General features: G+C 52.8%; 1 protein-coding gene across 1 annotated transcript in view; it reads right to left on the reverse strand.

The window, feature by feature from the left end:
• LAPTM5 (lysosomal protein transmembrane 5) overlaps nt 1-18,060 on the reverse strand; it is a 26,451-nt gene extending 8,391 nt beyond the window's left edge. Inside the window, exons 1-3 of the mRNA XM_017857074.1 lie at nt 17,888-18,060; nt 2,039-2,132; nt 1,223-1,299 (exon numbers count right to left, since the gene is read on the reverse strand). Coding sequence (XP_017712563.1) covers nt 1,223-1,299; nt 2,039-2,132; nt 17,888-17,974 — 258 coding nt within the window. The 5' untranslated portion in view covers nt 17,975-18,060. The remainder of the gene's footprint in view (nt 1-1,222; nt 1,300-2,038; nt 2,133-17,887) is intronic.
• Between the last annotated feature and the right edge of the window lie 1,488 nt (nt 18,061-19,548).

Here is a 19,548-nt window from a genome sequence, read left to right on the forward strand (position 1 = left end):
TCTCCCCACCACCACCCCACATACAGTTGGACCTCCCTCCGCGGGCCACTCCCAGGGATCCAAAGTCACAGTAAGAGGCCCTGCCAGGAAGAGGCTGAAATCCCTCTCCTTCAATTGAAAGCAAGTGATCACCGTGACCAGTATTCATTCATATGTTCTCACAGCTGGGGACAAAATCACGGAAACAGAGGTTTCCTGGTGTCTCATGTGGTCATTTAAAATCACTCAGGAGGCAACCAGAACAACCTTGACTGATCTCAGAGTCTTCAGGGACCACTTGCTCCATTTCTCCACTTCCCTAGCTGAACCATTTGAGCTTCTGCACAAGCACCCAGAGCCACCCTGCACAATGCAAACGGCCTCCCCGGGGAGCATGGGTTCCAAGACACAGTGGGTGTTAGCAAGGGAAGTGGGTGTTGGCATTTTAGGTAGGTTGGATGCATTCCAAACCAGCACCAAATCATCACCCCACTCCTCTGGCCCTGCAAGTGCCAGGCCCCTGTCTGCACAGGAAGGACCCTCTTTCTGGATCCTACTCTCATGGCCATGTGATGAGGCCCTGGCTTCCTGCCTTTCTGGGGACCAAGGGACAGTGGCTTCCTCTTCTGCAGGGGGTTGAGCTGCAGCCCATCTCAGTTCTCCCACCAGATTTGCCTTGGGCCTAGGAGCCCCTCGTTGTCACACTAGACTGTCCCTGTCTCTCTGAGGGCCCATCTTCCCCAGTTAGATTATGAGCTCTCTGGGGGCCTTCCAGGGCATAGGTCCCCCTCAGGGTGCTGGCACCTGTCACTGCATGGATAGAGCTGCATGCATCCTACTTTCCTCCTGCTTCGGCTCCTCTCATCCATTACAAAATCCAGTGCTTTCTCCCCTCCCTCACCCCCAGAAAAAACACTTCCTCTTTTCACTCTCCAAATTCCCTGCTTCCACCTGCCATTTAAAAGGAAGTGAGTCATCAGCTAATTCTCACCAAAGTGTCGGTGACCAGCATAGCCCACCATGCCCGGCCCTGTGGAGGCTCATGTTACCAGGGAACCAAGGTCACCAGCCCAGAGAATCTCAGGGAGAAACATGGTTCTCCAAAAGGTAAGTGTGAAGATCTCAGCATGTAGGTAGGACCTCCGAACACACCCGCCTCCCACCCTCTCAGCACCCCGCACTGCCCATCAGTGGGTGTGAATAACAGGAAGGGGTGGGGGCAGCGGGGCTCCTGAGCCCTCACCTTGACCACACCGATCAGCAGGCTCAGGCTGATGACGAAGAGCATGGCGATGAGCATGAAGCTGGAGATCAGGTCGGCTGAAAGGCAAGGAGAGCAGTGAGGCGCTCAGGGGTACCCCCGGCACCCCAGCCAGGCTCCCAGGAAGACACTTGAGGAACCACTGGTTTGGGGACATGAGGGTGCACAGGAAAGCCCAGGCCCTGCCCTCACACAGTCCTCAGTCTGGTGTAGATACAAAGACAAAAGCAGAACATCCCACGTAGCACAAGAGGATGCGACAGAGGGTGTTGGGCTGGAGGTGCAGGCTGGGGTCCACTTCAGCCAGGGTGAGGCTGAGGAAGGCATCCCTGGGGAGTGGCCTGAGAGCAATGAGGAGTTGGCCTGAGACAGGGACAAGGTTGCTGAGGTCAGTGTGGCTGAAGCAAGGTGTGGGGCGAAGAATCACAGAGAGATGCTGTCAGAGAAGTGGGCAGCGGCTGGATCCCAAGGTGAGGAGTTTCCATTTTATTCTAGTGTGATGAGCAGCCACTGACAGCTTTAAGCAGAAGAGTGAGGCTGTCACCTTTACCAGCTGGTGGGGGTTTGCAAAGTGCCATTCCATCTGCTCTCACCACCTGCATATGTGGGTGGGGTCAGGTGGAACATCCCCATTTGCAGATGAAACAGCCGAGGCCCCAAGAAAGGAAGACACTTGCCAGAGGTCATCCATCGTCCATGGAGAGGTGACAGGGCCTCCAACCCCAGCCTGGCTATCCCTGGCCAGGGCCCTCCCTGTCCTCCTCCCCCCGCCACTCCACCGGCGTCCCCTGGACCTACCGATCCTGAGGTAGCCCATCTTCGAGAGCTTGCAGGATGCCTTGCCATGGGCCACCTCTACGGAGTGCTCGATGAACAACAAGACGCTCATGATCTGGAGGCAAAGCAAAGCTTCAGTCAGCTGAGCCTGCATCACGACCCCCTGACCAGCTCTTCCCACCTTTGTGGTGTACAGCAGGGAAGCCAGTAGTGAGGATCCTGGAGTGGATGGCATGCTAGGTCAGTAGGGCATCCCAGACAAAAGAGTGGCCTTTACATAGAGAGCCCATGCTCAGAATCCTGGGTCTTCCTCTCTCCAGCTGTGTGACCCTGGGCAAGCTACTTGACTTCTATATGCCTTGGTTTGCCCATCTGCAAGATGGGGATAATACTAGCAACTTCCTTAGGAGGCTACCGTGAGGAGTAAATATGACTATCCCAGGAGAGCCCTCAGGTCCGGCTCTCAGTAAGAGTGGTAACTGTTACTATTGAAGGTCAGGCTTAAAGGGGTGGGGTAGGGGGTAGAAGCTGAAGGCCCCTCCGCTGCACCCCCTTCTGTAACAACAGGCTCTGGGGATCAGAGAGCATCATAGAGCTTCAGGTTCCCGGAATCATCAACACAGGCCCGGGAGGGCCCTGGAGAGCATCTAACCCTCAATCCCTGTCTCCCATGGCCCCTCAGGGAATAATAACATCTTCCTCATAGGATTGTGGTGGAGCCAGATGAGATAATTCACTTAAAGTACCTGGCAGATAGTAAGCACTCAATCTGTGCTATTATTACTACTGTTATCCCCACTCGACTGTAGGTTCCAAGCAGGGAAAGCCTGTGTGTCTCTTTGTTCATTCCCCTACCTGTTGTATTTGTTGAATGAATGAATGAATGAATGAATGAACAAATGAACCCCACACTCTCAGAGGACCGTTGCTAAGAATGATGGGGAAGGCGCGAATCTGATAGGCCAGAGTGTTGGGGTGGACCTAGAAACCACTGAAATTCAGCCACAAAACTGCAGTTTGAAAGAACCTTGGCGATCACCTTGTCCACGCCTCCCACCAACCAGTGCAGGAATCCAGTGCCACGCAGCCTCTACTGAAGTGCTTCCAGCCATGGGGAACTCACAACCTTATGTGTGTCCATGTCCTTGCAGCAAGCCCTCCACCCTTGCCCTGCGACACACATGCAGTTCTCCAGGTACCCTCTGCCCATATAAAGAACAAGAAGACTGTCCCCTCCCTTCTAGTGGGTGCCCTATCTCTATTGATATGGCCCTAAGTTTACATTGGCTTTCTAGGCAGCCCTGCACTGGTAACTTATGCTCAGCTGACAGGCAACCAGCTACCCACCATCTGTTTCCCCCTTGCTGACTGTGTGGGTTTGTTTTTTTTTTTTTTAGCTCAGACACAGGTCTCAACTTGTCTTCCTGCCACATTACATCCTGTTTAGGGGCGTGGAAAGCGACTGAACAGAAGAGTGATGAAGAGCTGGGCTCCAGATCAAGAGGGATTTGAATCCAGATCACTGTGTGACCTTGGGCAAGTCTCTTAACCTCTCTGAGTTGCCTCATCTGGAAAATTGCAATCACTGGATTCAGTGAGGATTAAATTGCATTATATTTACAAAACACTGAGCTCAGAGACTGGCAGGGGGTGCCCAGCAAACAGAATCTGCTTTTGGCTGGGACAAGCTTACGTGGTTGGGCAGTAGTACCAGGAGCATGGTGCATGCTCTAACTGCCCCCTCTACCTGCTGGAGAGTGAGCTGGAAAGGCTTTGTCTCATCATGAAAGTCGAGAGCACCCTGAGCAGAAGGCAGGTGTGGTGAGGGCTGTGGCTAACACTCAGAGGAAACAGCCCTGAAAGAAAAACTCCTTCCTCAGTCCCCAAAGGCCAAGCCGCAGTCCCTCTCCTCTCAGTTTCACCTTGAACGAGAGAAAGAGAAAGGGAGGCAGATGACAACTCCGTCCAGCACAGAACGGGGTGTCCTGTGAAGTGGTGAGCTCCCTGTTCCTGGGAGTATGTAAGCAGATCACAGATGAGTCACAGCTGGGCTTAGAGAAGGACCATGAGCATCAACCAGCTGTGAAACGAGAAGACTTTCAAAGTCTCGAGATTCCAGGAGTATCTGAGATCTGGAACGAAGCCTAGAATCAGATCATCTCAACCTCTCCTTGCTAGAAGGAGCCTACATCTACTTGTTTTATAAGCTCCCTCTGCTTGTTTTATAAACTCAGAGAGATTAGATGGCTTGCCCAAAGACACACAGCAAGTTGAGGGGGGAGCCTAAGTCTCCCAGTGCTGTTCTGATGCCTTCCCATTCCCCTGACCCCCAAAATGCCTCAGAGCCCTGCTAGCCTGAACCCCGGGGAGGACTTAGATATTTTGATCATGCACCTATGTCAGTAAAACCTTTTGAACACACGCCTCTATTTTCCTTTCTTTCTAAATTACAGGAATGTGTTACTGTCCTAGTTTATCATGAACATCATAAAACAGCTACTAAAAAATTTCTAGAAATTAAAAAATTGTATGATTGAAAAATTTAGAATTTTGCTATTGTCATCCTGAGGCCATGAGGTCACCCTGAACATTACCCGACTTTAGAGACCTCTACTAATCCTCAACTCCCCTCTCAACTCCTCTGTTCTCCTCCAAGCATCCCTCACTGCCCTGCAACCCCTCCAACCACCCCAGGGGAAGAAGGGGACATCTGTATAGCCTAACTCCATGCCACGTGATCTTCCCTCTACTCAGCAAAGGGACTATTCTTAATACTTTCACTCCCATTTCACAGATGAAGAAAGTGCAGCTTAGGGAGGTCCAGGGCCTTGCCCAAGGTCTCCCAGCTGGTCATAAGTAGGGCTAAGGTTCAATTCTTGGCCAATTCCCTCCACTGCCCAGCATCTCCCAGCCACCCAGCTCTGCCTGAGGCCTGACCCTTCCCTCAGTGCCTCAGTGGAGGCAGAGAGGTGCCCCCATCCCCTCTCCCTCTGCAGTCCCCCCTCCCTCCCCTCAGCCTGAGCACCAGACACCAGAGGTATTTCTACTTTTGTGAAAACCACCTGCACTTAAAACCCAGCTCACTCTCCCCCTATTTCACCTTCTCAACAACCCTGAGGCAGGGGACGGGGGAGGACTTTGTCCCCATTGCCCGGTGGCCCACGAGGCTCATAGAGAGCAGGGACCGGTCCATGGTCACAGAGCGAGGCAACCTCAGAGCCTGACTCAGACTCTGCGGGGCCCCGACCTTCCACGAAGATGCCAGTCCTTGACCCAGGAGAAAGGAAGGAAGCTCAGCTCCAGGCACCCATGCTGCTCTCTAGGACATAGAATGGAGAGGAACTCATATTTATTCAGCAGCTACTGTGTGCTCAGACCTGCACACACAGGCTTGCACTGCAATCTCCCAAAACTTTACAAAAGAGGCAACATTTTCCTGTTTTACAGATGAGGAAATGGAGGCTGAGACAGAACTCACATGTCCTGTGTCACGTGGCCCGGCTGGGGTGTGAACCCTGTTGCCTCTCTCCTGGGGTCCGGGGCTTCCCACAAGGCTGGGCTGGCTCCCCTGGGACTCCAGAATCTCTCCAGCCATCTGCCCACTCTTCCCTGGCAGCCAAGCCCCAGCCCCTCAGAGCTCAGGAGACCAGAGCTGAGGAGCAGGAGGCCTCCTCCACTGCCTCACTGCTGTGTGGCCCTGGTCAGGTTCTGGCTTCTCCCTGGCCTCAGTTTTCGCCTTTGGTCAATGAGAAGAGACCCTCATTTTCCCCTGGGGCCATTGGGATGACAGACCGCAGGAGGGTCAGTGGGGTGGAGCTCCTACACACTGCAGGACATCTCACCCAGGCTGCCCACAGTCCTCCACCCCCAGCCACCCCAGGGCCAGCACCCTACCCCTCAGAAGGCCCTCACTGCCCCACCCATGTCCCTAACCAACAGCTATTGGTAATTCCTGGAAAGTACCTGGATGACCTACAGAGTATGCAGAGAGCCAAAATTTCCAAGCTGGCCGGGCGCGGTGGCTCAAGCCTGTAACCCCAGCACTTTGGGAGGCTGAGACGGGCGGATCATGAGGTCAGGAGATTGAGACCATCCTGGCTAACATGGTGAAACCCCGTCTCTACTAAAAAATACAAAATACCAGCCGGGCGAGGTGGCTGGCGCCTGTAGTCCCAGCTACTCGGGAGGCTGAGGCAGGAGAATGGCGTAAACCCGGGAGGCGGAGCTTGCAGTGAGCTGAGATCCAGCCACTGCACTCCAGCCTGGGCGACAGAGCGAGACTCCATCTCAAAAAAAAAAAAAAATTTCCAAGCCCCCAGCCCTTGCTTTCCCTTCATGCCCCTGGTTTCCACCTGGACACAGCACTGCCTTCTCCCTAAGCTCTGAGAGCCCAGCTGGGCTGTGACCTTGGAACCCAAGCCTTCCCACGACAGGCACAAGGCTTCTCTCCTCCAACAATGCCCAGGCAGACAGCATGCCCTCACCCACCTGTTCCCCTATTACAGCATCTTTTAACCCACTGTCCCTTCATTCTATGCTGGTGAGATCATGAAGATAAGAGCTGGGGTGCTGGAGTCAGACGGCCCCAGGCCCCAGCTGAGCTCTGTACCCTTGAGCCAGCCACTAACCTCTCTGGGCCTCGGCTCCTCATCTGAGGAATGGGGTTAATCACTGACCTGCCTCACAGGATTGCTGAGGTCAAATGGCATCATGCGGTGCACAGAGCCGGGCACACAGCAGGTGCACCACAAGCAAGCACAGTTGGGTGGTGGTTTTTGGTACCTCTGGGCATGTTTACCTCTCAGTAAACACCCTCTGAGCACCCACCACCTCCAACTCTGTCTAGACAAGCCACTGACTGTGACGTGCCGGTGTCTCAGTCTCCAGGGAACTCAATGCGTGAATGGTGTGCTGAGTCATGACAAAGGACACGCATGGGGCTTGGGGTCCTTGATGAGGGATAATGCATTGCTATCTAAAAAACTTAAGGGGAGTTTCACCAACAGGAAACCCACGAGCATGGTTTTGAAGGATAAGTAGGAGTTTTCCAACACAGAAGAGAAGAAAGCATTCCAAAAGAGGGGATGTCATGTGCAAGGCTACAGGCCTTGGCAGTGCAGGTGTGTTTCAGTCTCTCCAGGGAAACTCAGAAGGTGCGGGAGTGTCTCTTCCCTGAGAGGAGGATGTTACCAGTGGGGAAGTATGGCCCAGAGAGAGACAGCGACCAGCCCAAGGTCACACACCAAAACTGTTGCAGGGTCAAAATCAGCTCTGTCCTCCTGCCTCCAAGCCGGGCTCAGGCTGCGGTCCCAGCCATGCTCAGCCACTCTTCCCACCCCCACTCTCCTTTCCCGCTTTTCGCCTCTTCCTTCTGCCCCTCTTTGGTTTCAGTTCTTATTCCCGTCTGCATGCAGCACTTCTTTCTTAATGACAAACACAGCTTCCCCAAGCTGGCCGGTGGGGAAGTGGCCAGGGGGCAGGGGGGTTTGTTTCTTTTCTGGTGGCTCTGAGGAGCAAGCAACAGGTTGAGCTAAAAGAATGGGGGCAGGGGCTGGAGGAGGGAAATCAGGGAAGGTGGGGACAATGGGGTCAGTACCGAACATGGCTGGGCAATAAGGATGGCGGTGCCAGAGGGGATGCCGTGTAAACAGTGCACCAGATGTCACCCGGGAGGCACTGGCCATGGTGACCATGTGAGACAGGGAGTGGCTATTGGGATGTTGTTGGAGTTGGCATGGTGATGACAGTGATGATCAGAGATGCTGCTGGTGATGCTGGTGACAGTGATGGAGGTGACGGCAGTGGGGACATTAGGATAGGATGGTGATAAGGAAGATCATGTGCTTGGTGGTGATGACACCAGAACCCCCAATTCTGGGGTTCAAAGACCAGTCCCTTCTGCAGGAGAACAGGCCCACTCTCTCTCACACTCTCTGATGCCCAGGACCCACCATCTCAGAAGCAGGCAGGCAGAGACCCACCCTCTGAGATTTTCAGGGAGGTAAAGGTTACAGGGAAAGAACCCAGCCTTCAGTGAGCACCCATCGTGCCAGCCGGAGTGTGGACACTTTCCTGTCCGTTTACTTCATTGGCTCCTCCTACCAAATGTGCGAGCCCAGGACAGAGGCTGCACAAGAAGACACGCCCGGGCTTGTCCTCAACCCTTCCCAACAGACAATGCAGTTTGCCAAATGGGTCCCAAGTTCCACAGCCTTCCCTTGCCCCTCCTGCTCAGGGCTGCTCCACCCTGACCCTGTGTCCTATGGCCTCACACTTCTGCCATCATCATTATCATTATGGCCCCTCCCTGAAGCTCAGTCCCCTCAACCTCACCTGCCCACCCTGATTTCCCCGGGTTGTCTGGGAGGAGGATGTCAGAAGGGAGTCAGATGTGTCACTGTCAAGAGGAAGCTCCCCTCCCCCACCCTGTGCTTCTGGTCAGAGCTTATGGGGGGCTCAGTAAGGGCCAGCCCCCCAAGAGCTCTATCTCCCCAACCACCTCTCCAGCCAGCCCAGATACCACTAGACGCCCCCATTCCTGGGGCCATGCACTCCGCAGCAGCCCTTCCTGGTTGCCTACAGCTCCCCAGAGCCTTGCTTCTCTCTCTTCTTCACTCTTCTGCAGTCCTCGTCCTCCCTCCCACCTCCACCTCATCCCCTCCTCCCTCCACTGGGCTCTGGGGCTCACAGACCTCAGTGAGAACCCCAGTGCAGTCGCCGATCCCCTGTGGGATCCTGGCCTGGCCACGCTACTTCATCTGTAACATTTCCTCAGCTGTAGAAGGGAGAGAAGAATCCATGCACCTCCCGGAGTGGGTGTGAAAAGTAAATCACTGAAGACAGTGATTCAGAAACATCAGCGGAGCTGCAGAGGTGGCTGTGTGTGGACACCCAGCACGGAGCCTGGTGGCCGTGGCTGCCTTATTTGTAACAGCCCCAAGCTGGAATCAATCCAAATGTTCTTTTGCAGGAAAACAGGCAAACGCATTGTGGTAGATTTATACAATGGAGTATACACAGCAATGGAAAAAATGAGTTAGCTACCCGCAACCACACAGATGATACTCCCAAACATAGCGCTGGGAGAAAGAAGTGCTCGCAAAAGAACACGCGCTACAGAATTTCATTTCTACGTAGTTCTACAGATGTATGTGATATAGAACTACATAGATGGGTAGAAGTCAGTGGGGGTGGGGCAGTGGCGAGGAGGGGGCTCTAGGGGCCTCTGGGTGCTGGTCCTGTCTGATTTCTTAGTTTGGGTGGAGGTCACATGGATGTGTTCACCTTGTAGAAGCTCACCAAGATGTGCACTTATGATAACTGTGCTTTTCTATTGGTAAATTACACATCAAGAAAAGGTTTGCAAAAATAAAATAAAATAACAGAGATTGGCTGACACCTACTGTGCCAGGTTCCACAGGATCATGAAGATGAATCAGGCTGGGTCAAGACCCAAATGAGCATCCAGGCCAGAGGGTACGACTCCCAGGGACCCAGCACACAGGGCTCTGGGTCAACACCCAAAGCTCAGGGTCCAACGGTGGGGGTCAAGGAGGGCTTCTCAGAGGAGGTGAATATTGAAGAAGATTCCCCCAAAGAGCAATGGGAAAAGTGTTCCAGGCAGAGGAAAGGGCATGGGCAGAGGCCAGTGTGTGTGAGTTGCATTCAGGAAGCCGCAAAACGTTCCTCTTAGTGAACTGTGATTTGGCGTCATCCATGTGCTGAATACACAGCAGGCCTCAGTAAATGGCAGCAGTTGGCTGGGAGAACACACGGATCCACTGGTTTGGCAAGGGTGGGGCCTCTGGGGTTAGAGAGAAAGGGGAAAGAGCATGCAGGAGACGTGATGGCTCATGCAAAAGCCTAGCGAACCTAGACTCAGATGGCTCAGAGGGCACTGGAGGAGGCTGTCACAGGCAGCACAGGAAGTGCTGTGACTGGGCTAACTTTGCCCCAAAAACAAACAGTGCCAGTGAATCCCAGCAGCAGCGGTATGCTGGCTGGTGGTAGCTTATCAAATCTCCCTTGAGGAGCAGCCAGTTGGGGGCTCAGAGTTGGCCTCCAGGTATGACACAAGGCCCTGTCATCCTCCACTTCCTAGATATCTGGGGAAGCCCCCTCCACTCCCCCAACGATTCTCTCAAACCATCACTTCTCCCTTTATCTTCAGAACAAAGACCCACAACAGTGATAATAAGTATTGATACTAAGTATTGATACTATTATTGTGCATTTATTAGATGCCAGGTTCTCTTCTGAACATACACAGTCGGCCCTCTGTATCACGGGCTCTGCATCTGAGTATTTTCAATTTGCAATCCAAGACGCGGAACCTGCGGGTAGGGAGGGCCAACCAACCACACGCTCTCTCATGTCATCCTTGCGCCAGTCTTGAGAGACAGGTTCTAACATGAGTCTCACGTTTTTCTGATTTTGCAGGTAGAATTGAAATCAGCTGTTTACACATGGGCTCTGTGCTTCTCAGAACAAGGCTCTGGGGATGGCAGAACTGACCCTCCCACCCAATCCCATGGCTGCCAGGAAGCCTGCCCTCCCTGCCTCCGCCTGGAGCAGACACTTGGACTCAGATTCTTTATCTAACACAGGCTTCAGAGCCACTTGCCCTCCTGAGCCTCAGTTTCCTCATCTGTAAAATGGCGGCCCCAGTGGCAGCTGCCATTTGTCCAGTGCCACAAATGGGAGTTACTGATCCCCATTTGACTGGGGAGGAAATTGAGGCTGGGGGAGGAGTGCCTTGTCGCAAGCAGCCCCTGCGCAGGGCTGAGGCGGTGCAGCTCATGGCTCTGCTTCCTGCCTCATTAGGGGGTGCTTTGCGCTACTTCCCCTGGCAGGGTGGGGTCCCCTGGGAGACCAACGCTCGCCTCACAGTGAGCTCAGAGTGAAGTCCTGGTTTCAGGCTGGTGCTCTAGGCTCAAAATAAAAGCCTCATTTCCTGGAGGCCTCGGGGCCAGGTTGGAAACAGAGAAGTTTCGGCCAGGCCAGGCTAGGCCCTTCAGCCACTCACTCGATGGGATGGGCCATGGGGCTCTCCTGCTTTTAGAAGCTGGGGTTCACACCCCTGAGGTGAGGAGAACAACTCAGTTCTGACACTGAGGAGGGGCTACAACTCCCACCCTGCCTCCACCGGCCTCCTCACCCCTCCATAAAGGGCACAGAGCTGCAGTGGCAGAGAACGCAGCCTCTCTGTCCAGTCCAGGGGCATTGGGCGTAAAGGTGGCAAGTTCTAACAGATTCTCACCCAGGGTTTTCCCCACCTGGCAGTTTGGACCCATTTTTCAACCCCAAACAGATGAACTTTCAAGAGGGGAGTGGGGCCAGTCACAATGGCCCACGCCTGTAATCTCAGCACTTTGGGAGGCTGAGGCGGGTGGATCACTTGAGGTCAGAAGTTTGAGACCAGCCTGGCCAACATGGTGAAACCCCATCTCTCCTAACAATACAAAACTTAGCCAGGCGTGGTGGCACACACCTGTGATTCCAGCTACTTGGGAGGCTGAGGCACAAGAATCACTTGAACCCGGGAGGCAGAGGTTGCAGTGAGCCAAGATCACGCCACTGCACTCCAGTCTGTATGACAGAGTGAGATTCAGTCTCAAAAAAAAGTGGGGGGCCTTGTGTTCTTCTTCCATAGCCCACTTCAGGCACTCGCCTGCTAGCTCCGACCCGGCTTCGCTAGGGCCTCCTCCAAATGATCACTTTTGAGGCAGGGACCACTGGCCCCATTTACAGATAAGGAAGGCAAGGCTCAGATAACAAATGTGCCTGCCTGCTCAAGTCACATTGCCGGTGAGTAATGGAGACGGGCCTGTGTTCCTTTCAATCACAAATCACTGTCCCCGAAGTGGAGCAGAGAAAAGAGCCCCAGGAGTTCTAAGGAGGTCAAATCAGGAGAGCTTCCTGGAGGAGGAAGCTTCCTGTGAACTGGACCATAAAGAAGAAATGAATGGTGGGAGGCTGGATGAGGGCAGGGCCTCCCAGACAGACACACCACCCCAGCCATGGGCCGGGGAAGGAACTCATTTGCCCACTTTCTGGATCATTCCACACACCTGTGTGCCAGCAGTGGGGCCTGAAGGAAGCTCCTGCCCCACCTCTCCATGTGTCCTGGAGCAAGTAAGGGGCCCTGCTGGACCTGTTTTCCCATCTGCAAAATGAGCTGACAGACCGAGCAGAGATCCATCCTCTTAGCTCTGAAGCTTGTAAAAGCAAAGGACTCGGGCAGGTCCCATCCCTGGGGACCTCTCCACCCTGCTCCCCCACACACCTCGTGGCTACCCCTCCTAACCCAGTTTGACAAACCTCCTAGGTCTCTGAAGCACCGCAGGGTCCTTGACCTTCAAACCTGTGTTCATGTTACTCTCCCCGCCCAGCATGGCCTCTTCTCCAAGGTGCCCAAGCAAAGCCCTACTCATCCTTAGGACTCAGACGTCCTCCAAGAAACTATCCCAGAATCCCAACCTCCAGCCCTGCATCTGTGCCCCCATCATAGCCAGCAATGTCATCTGTTGTCCTTATCACAGTTTTTCCTTGGCAGACTGGCCCCTCTAGGGCAGAGGCCATGAATGAGTCAGGGCTGTATCCCAGCCTGGGACTGGGCACAGAAAGACATGGGGGGACTTACCTGCACAAGGTCAGGGCAATAGCGACTCCTTCTTCAAATACTATGATTTGAATGCTTTACATTTTTTGTTTGTTTGTTTGTTTGTTTGTTTTGTGGAGATGGAGTCTCACTCTCTCGCCCAGGCTGGAGTGCAGTGGCGTGATCTTGGCTCACTGCAAGCTCTGTCTTCCGGGTTCACACCATTCTCCTGCCTCAGCCTCCCTAGTAGCTGGGGCTACAGGCGCCACCACCATGCCTGGCTAATTTTTTTGTATTTTTAGTAGAGACAGGATTTCACTGTGTTAGCCAGGATGGTCTCTATCTCCTCACCTCATGATTCACCCGCCTCGGCCTCCCAGAGTGCTGGGATTAAAGGCGTGAGCCACTATGGCCAGCCCTTTTTTTTTTTTTTTTAAGCAGAGTCTTACTCTGTCAGGCTAGAGTGCAGTGGTGCGATCTCGGCTCACTGCAACCTCCGCCTCCCAGGTTCAAGCAATTCTCCTGCTTCAGCCTCCCGAGTAGCTTGGATTACAGGCTCCCGCCATCATGCATAGCTAATATTTGTATTTTTAGTAAAGACGGGGTTTTGTGCTGACGTCAAGTGATCCACCCACCTCAACTTCCCAAAATGCTGGGATTACAGGTATGAACCACTACACCCAGCCTTATTTATTTTTTTTTTTAATTTTTCCCGATTTAAAAGTAGTATACTTGAGCCACAAAGTAAAGTAGCATTGGGTTATAACCCAAAGCATACAGTAAAGATCCCTGGGTCCCTGTGATACAAATACATCATTTATTTATATAATAAACTAGGAGTACAGACAAATCTCCTTGAGAAATTCTAAGTAATTTATGTAGCTACTCTGCCCTCAAGGAGGTGGGGCGGAACTCCCCATTCATCAAACTTGGGCTGCATGGAACAGCACAGTGACTCCCTTCTAAAACATACAGCATGGAAAGGAGAGAAAAAAGAGTAACTTTACAAGGGAGCAACCTCAGCCGGGGGCTCAACGTTACCAGCAACAGTGGTGAGTCAAGTTGGCAGAACCTTTTCTTAGTATGATGTTCTGAGACTGGCATGTCACCTCCGTGGTCTTCCTCCCAAAAGCACATTCCCAGTCTAATCATGAGAAAATCACCAGAGACCCCAGCTGAAGAACATTTGACAAAATGCCTGACAAATACTCCTCAAACTGTCAAGGTTTTCAAAAACAAGAAAAATCTGAGAAACCATCATACCAAGAGAAACCTAAGGAAGCATGAAGACTAAATGGAACGTGGCATCCTGGATGCAACCTTGGAACAGAAAAAGGATGTAAGAGGAAAGCTGGGGAAATAGGGGTAAAGCGTGGATTTTAGTTAATAACCAGCCCACGAATATTCATTCACCCATTGCAACAAACACACCACACTAACTGTGCTCTATCGCTAATATTGAGATGTTAGCAATAGCGGAACTAGGCACAGGGGACGCATGAACTATCTGTACTGTGTTTGCAATTTTTTCATAAATCTAAAACCGTTCTGAGTACGTGCTCATTGTACCAAATATGGAAAATACAGAAAAGTAGAAAAAATAGAGCTTCCACCATCCTAGAACCCAGACACATTTCCTCCTCGCCCTGTTTTGACGTATCCTGTTTCGATACTGTTGAAATCATAGCAGGTGTTAAGTTTTTTTAACCTAGACAATGCATTTCTAAGAGTGGAATTCGGGGCACCCTGGAGAAGAGGGGTCAGGAAAGGAAGAGATTTCTGGGCAAATGTGTCTTCTGGGGGTGCCCACTTTCTCCCACTGACTTAGGACATGCTTCAGGTTGACAAAAAGCCAGGACCCAAGAGATCCATTTAAGAAATTTATCTAGGCTGGGCTCAGTGGCTCATGCCTGCTATCCCAGAGTGTTGGGAGGCTAAGGCAGGAAAATCACTTGAGGCCAAGAGTTTGAGACCAGCCTGGGCAACACAGTGGGACACTGTATCTACAAATAGATATATAGTAAAAATTAGCTGGGCGTGGTGGCATGCACCTGTGATCCTAGCTACTCAGGAAACTGAAGCGGGAAGATCACTTGAATCCAGGAGTTCAAGGCTGCGGGGAGCTGTGATGGCACCACTGCATTCCAGCCTGGGTGACAGAGCAAGACCCCATCTCTTAAAAACAAAAACAAAACAAAACAAAACAAACAACAAAAGATGGGCAAGTTACTGAACTTTGGAAAAAAGAATAAATTTTAAAAAGAAAGAAAGTTTGCTGGCTTCCCAAAGTGTGCAAGTTTGGGTGACCCAGAGAATCCTCTACACAAACCCAGTGACATCCTGAGGAAGACGCTCGAGCCCAAAGCTGCGGACCAGGTTTCCCTCATGTAATAATGCCTTCATGACTCAATAGAGCATGGCACTGTCTCAGGATGGCAAGGGCCCAATTTAGCCCTCCCCAGAGGGGCCAAGTCCACAAATAGCTCGTGATGTGCAGAGTCGTCACCCATGGCTGGGTCCAGATGACAGCCAGCATGGGCTATTGACACATCTGGACCACAGCTTCTCTTTTTCCATGCAGATGCTCAAGGTCCTATCAGCACACCTGCTAGCCTACAGGAAAGCCCCCAAGCCCTGCCCTTTCTGGGAAGGAGAGAAGACTCTTTCGGGGTGCAGGAAGATAACCCCCCACTGGAGTCAACTGAGGACCACAGCCTGGAGACAACCTGGGCCGAGCGCACAGCTTCCAGGACACCCCTCTGTTCTTATGCCTGCTCCTGCTCTAGAACATCTCATCACTCATAGGCATTGGTTCTCAACTGGGAGACACCGGGCCCCATAACTAGAGACACTTTTGGTTATCACAAGAGGCAGGGTAGAGAGAGGGGCAGCGCTACTGGTAGGTAGTGGGTAGAGATCAAGGATGCTGCTGAACTTCCTCTAACGCACAATTCACTCCCCCATGACAAAGAACTATCCAGCCCAAAATATCAATGGTACACTGCAGGGAAGATCCAAAGTCTTAGCTTGTCACTCAAAACCTTTATCACCTCCTCCCCAAACTCCAGGTTGGTCTCTATTGTGTCCCTGTAGAAGCCAAACATATACGCCATTGCTCACCCGTTTCTCCTCCCCTTCCATACTGCCCACAACCAAACTCTCCCTCTTGCCACTGGCACCACCTCCAAGAAGTCTTCCATGATTGCTTGGGCCCACACATTCTTCAGCTCTGTGAGCAGGGACCGTATATCACATCACCATTTACAGGTGAGGACATCAGATGGCATGATCAACAAGAAACCTTAACAGCCCCACAGTCCCGGGTTTGCAGGGCAGCCTCTGGGCCCACACAGCCTGCAAATGGATTCGACTTGGCTGGCACAGAGATTTTTTTTCTACCGTGCACCAATCACTAGCATTGAAACATCAGAAGATGTGATACAAAAGCCTGCTCCCTATTCTCCAAACATCAGAAGGGTGGCCACCAGGGCCCACAATCCTTTGTGGCAACAACCAGCAAAAACAGAGAGCAGCTTCAGGGTGGGACAAGCAAGGGCTCCCCAGGTCACCGCAGGCCCATCTGCCCCCTGCTGTCACTCACATGGCCTGCCCAGACCCTGGAGGCATCAGATTTGGAGACCTCTGAGCCAGTCAACATCACCTTACCCTTGACTTTATCAAAGGGAAACTGAGGCTCAGAGAGAGCCCACACAGCCAGTTAGTGGCAGGGCTGGGGTGAGGACCCAGGGACTTGCTACCTGTGAGATGCCCCTGCATGCCACACTGTCCTTCCAAGAATGCTACATAGTCTCAGAGCTTGAAGGCCTAAAAGACAGGGTACAGGGACACCCAAAGAGTGATATGCTTCTCTCAGCTCTTGCATTGGCAGGAGCTGGGCAGGACAACCTCTGAGTTCCTGCTCCCAAAATTAGAGTCCTTGAATCTGACAGCTTGACTCCAAGGATGCTGACAGCAGGTGCCATGTCTGATGCACAACGAATGATAAAGCACTCACCTGTGCATCAGGCACGGTTCTGCAAGCTTTGTATATATCAACCCCCTGAGCCTCACAACAAACCCTATCAGATGGGTATGATAACTCACATCCTCATTTTTTTAAATAAGGAAACTGAGGCTCAGAGAGGTTAAGTAAATCACCCAAGGCTGCACAGCTGGGAAGCAGGGAAGCCAGAAATTGCATGCAGAAGTCCGCATCCAGAGGCCGTGCGCTAACCACTGAACAGCATCACCCTCCTGAAGGCTGGGCTCTTGCCACAGCTCTGCCTGCCCTGCCTGTGACAGGAAGCAGATACAGGCAGGTCTGAGTGTGCAGCAGCCCACTGCAGCATGTGGATCTAGGCTAATTTTGAGGAAGCCCTTCCAGACTCATGAGAAAACTGTTAACCAACCACAGGCCCTGAGTCACCCCAGGAGGAAGTCGCCTGGGTCTAGGGGAGATGGGTGTGGCCAGGAGTTTGGGGGTGAGGTGGGTCTAGGCAGGACAGTACAAGGACCCTGACCCTCAGCCACACCAGGCAGAGGGGGAGCCTTGGCCCCCGGGCACTGTGACTTGCCCAAGATCACACTGTGAGTTACCAGGAAAGGAGGAACCAGGGACAGCCGTGACTTCACAAGTTGCCCAACAGGAGCTTGGGCCGGGCAAGTTACCCTAATTATTAGCACAGGTCGCAAGTTCTCTTTGGTAGGCAGAAGGCCGTGGTTTGACTGAGCTGGAAGCTAAGAGGACTCGGCCCCTCCCTTCCCACTGGAAGCACAAACGGGTGATGCCCACTTCTTGTCCCCTTGAGTGGTCCAGGCTCCATTCAGGCCCCAGGGGAAGAATCGGGGCTGTGTCTGTGGCCGACCTCACATCCTGGTCAAACAATCCCAGCCCACGTTCCTTCCAAGATCCCTGACTTCCAAAGCACTTTCACATCTGCTATTGGCTTTGCACACAAATAACCTTCCGGCTGCTGCTGTGCCCTATCTCACAGAGGCAGAAACAGAGCCAGCCTCCGAGTGAACGTCAGTTACATTTGCCTGGAAAGTGGATTCCTGCTCCCCTACTCCTCACTCCTGCGGGTCCCCCCAGCCATTTGGCAGAGGAGGAAACTGAGGCCCAGAGCAGGACAGGGATTTGCCCAGGGTCCCCCTGAGAGGTGGAGAGCAGGAGCTCTTTCATTTGCAGGGCTCCGTAGATGAGGGGTCACCGCAGACATGCACACTCCCGCAAGCACGCACACACGCACACCCAGGGCCCCCACACTCACCACATGGTAGATGGCCAGGGCAGTGGTGGCGATGCGGACATTGAAGCAGCAGCAGGTCTGGCGGACGGTGGACAAGCGGGGATCCATGGTGCTGCTGTCCCCTCCTCTGAGGCACTGAAGGGGAAAGAGCCTGGTGCCTGGAGCAGGGCAGAAAAGGGGAAGCTGCTGGCTGCCCTCCTCACTTCCTTCCTGCCCCTTAGACAGGCAGGGACAAGGTCGTCACAGCTGGGGTGGGGCAGCTGGGGAGGGGGAGCGGGGGCAGGGCAGCAGCCTGCCTCAGAGCACCCCACCGCCCTCTGCCATTCCCAGGAGGGGGTTCCGGGGAGGACAGACCCTAACACCGTCATCAGGCCCTGCTCTGCACCAGGGCCGGGGTTCTGCCGTTTCACACACCTTGCTTACTAGAAGCACACTACCAACTTTGGAAGCCAGGACTGTTACCAAGCCCATTTCCAGATGAGGAAACAGCTGCCCAGAGAGGTCAAGGCACTTGCCCCAAATCACACAGTAGTTAGCACTGGTGGCAGGATTCAAACCCAGATCTCTCTGGCTGCAAAAATAGCTATTGTGTAGGAGGCATTTCCTGCCTCTTCCAGGCATGCTCCTGGATTCACTCCTTTCATCCTCACCTCAATCCTTTGAGGGAAGTACTATTATGATCCCCATTTTACGGATGAAGAAACTGAGGCACAGAGGGGAAATTATTTGTGCAAGGTCACACAGCTAGTCAATGAAGGTACAAGGATTTTAACTGAGGCTGACTGGTGCTAGAAGCCTCCCTGGAGCTGGCATTCTCTCCCACTTCCTCACCCTGAGCCACAGGGAGAAGCATGTTCTTCCTAAGCTATGAAGAGGCATGCAGGGCTCCAGACAAGGACGGAAGAATAACCACTAAGCAAACCCATCAACTGTGCGCCAGGCCCTGAGCTAGGCTTCTCTTCTAGCTGGGTCAATAACTCTTTACAGCAATCTGCGAGACCCAAACCTCATTTTCAGGACCTCGAGACTCCCTCCCCATACACACACAAAATCAGGGATTGCTTTTCCCCTTGATCTTGGGAAAAGTTGGAATGAATAAGCACAACTATACGGCAAGCTACCTTGGGATCTCTACTCCCTCCTCAGATGATAAGTTACCCATATTGCAATAAAGAAAGGGAATAGGAAGTAGATGCAACATTTCTAGAAGAAGCCCTGCTTTGTCCCACAACTGAGCCCCTTAGTAATGCCAAGCTTCTAGTGGAGAGCAGACAGGAACTGCCATGAAGCCCTGCCCTCCCAGGAGATCGTGGAGTTAGGATTGGACACTGCTGCAGCCCATCATGTCTGCCCCAGGAGAGGTTATAAAAAGTCCCTAAGCTCCTCCCACTTGGCAGAAGTTGCACTGTTAGACCCACAAAACTTGGTTGGTGGACTTGATCAAACCATTCTCCTTGTGCCAATGAGACCAAGGGGACTCTGCAACCTTGGGGCTCCTGGGAGGCCTTGCCTATCCCTTCCCAACTTCTTTTTCTTTCTTTTTTTTTTTTTTTGAGACGGAGTCTCACTCTGTCACCCAGGCTGGAGTGCAGTGGCATGATCTCAGTTCACTGCAAGCTCTGCCTTCCAGGTTCAGCCTCCCAAGTAGCTGGGACTACAGGCGCCCACCAACACACCCGGCT

The sequence above is a fragment of the Rhinopithecus bieti genome, unplaced genomic scaffold, assembly GCF_001698545.2.
Source record: "Rhinopithecus bieti isolate Rb0 unplaced genomic scaffold, ASM169854v2 scaffold_44592, whole genome shotgun sequence".
In the NCBI taxonomy this organism is placed as follows: domain Eukaryota; kingdom Metazoa; phylum Chordata; class Mammalia; order Primates; family Cercopithecidae; genus Rhinopithecus; species Rhinopithecus bieti.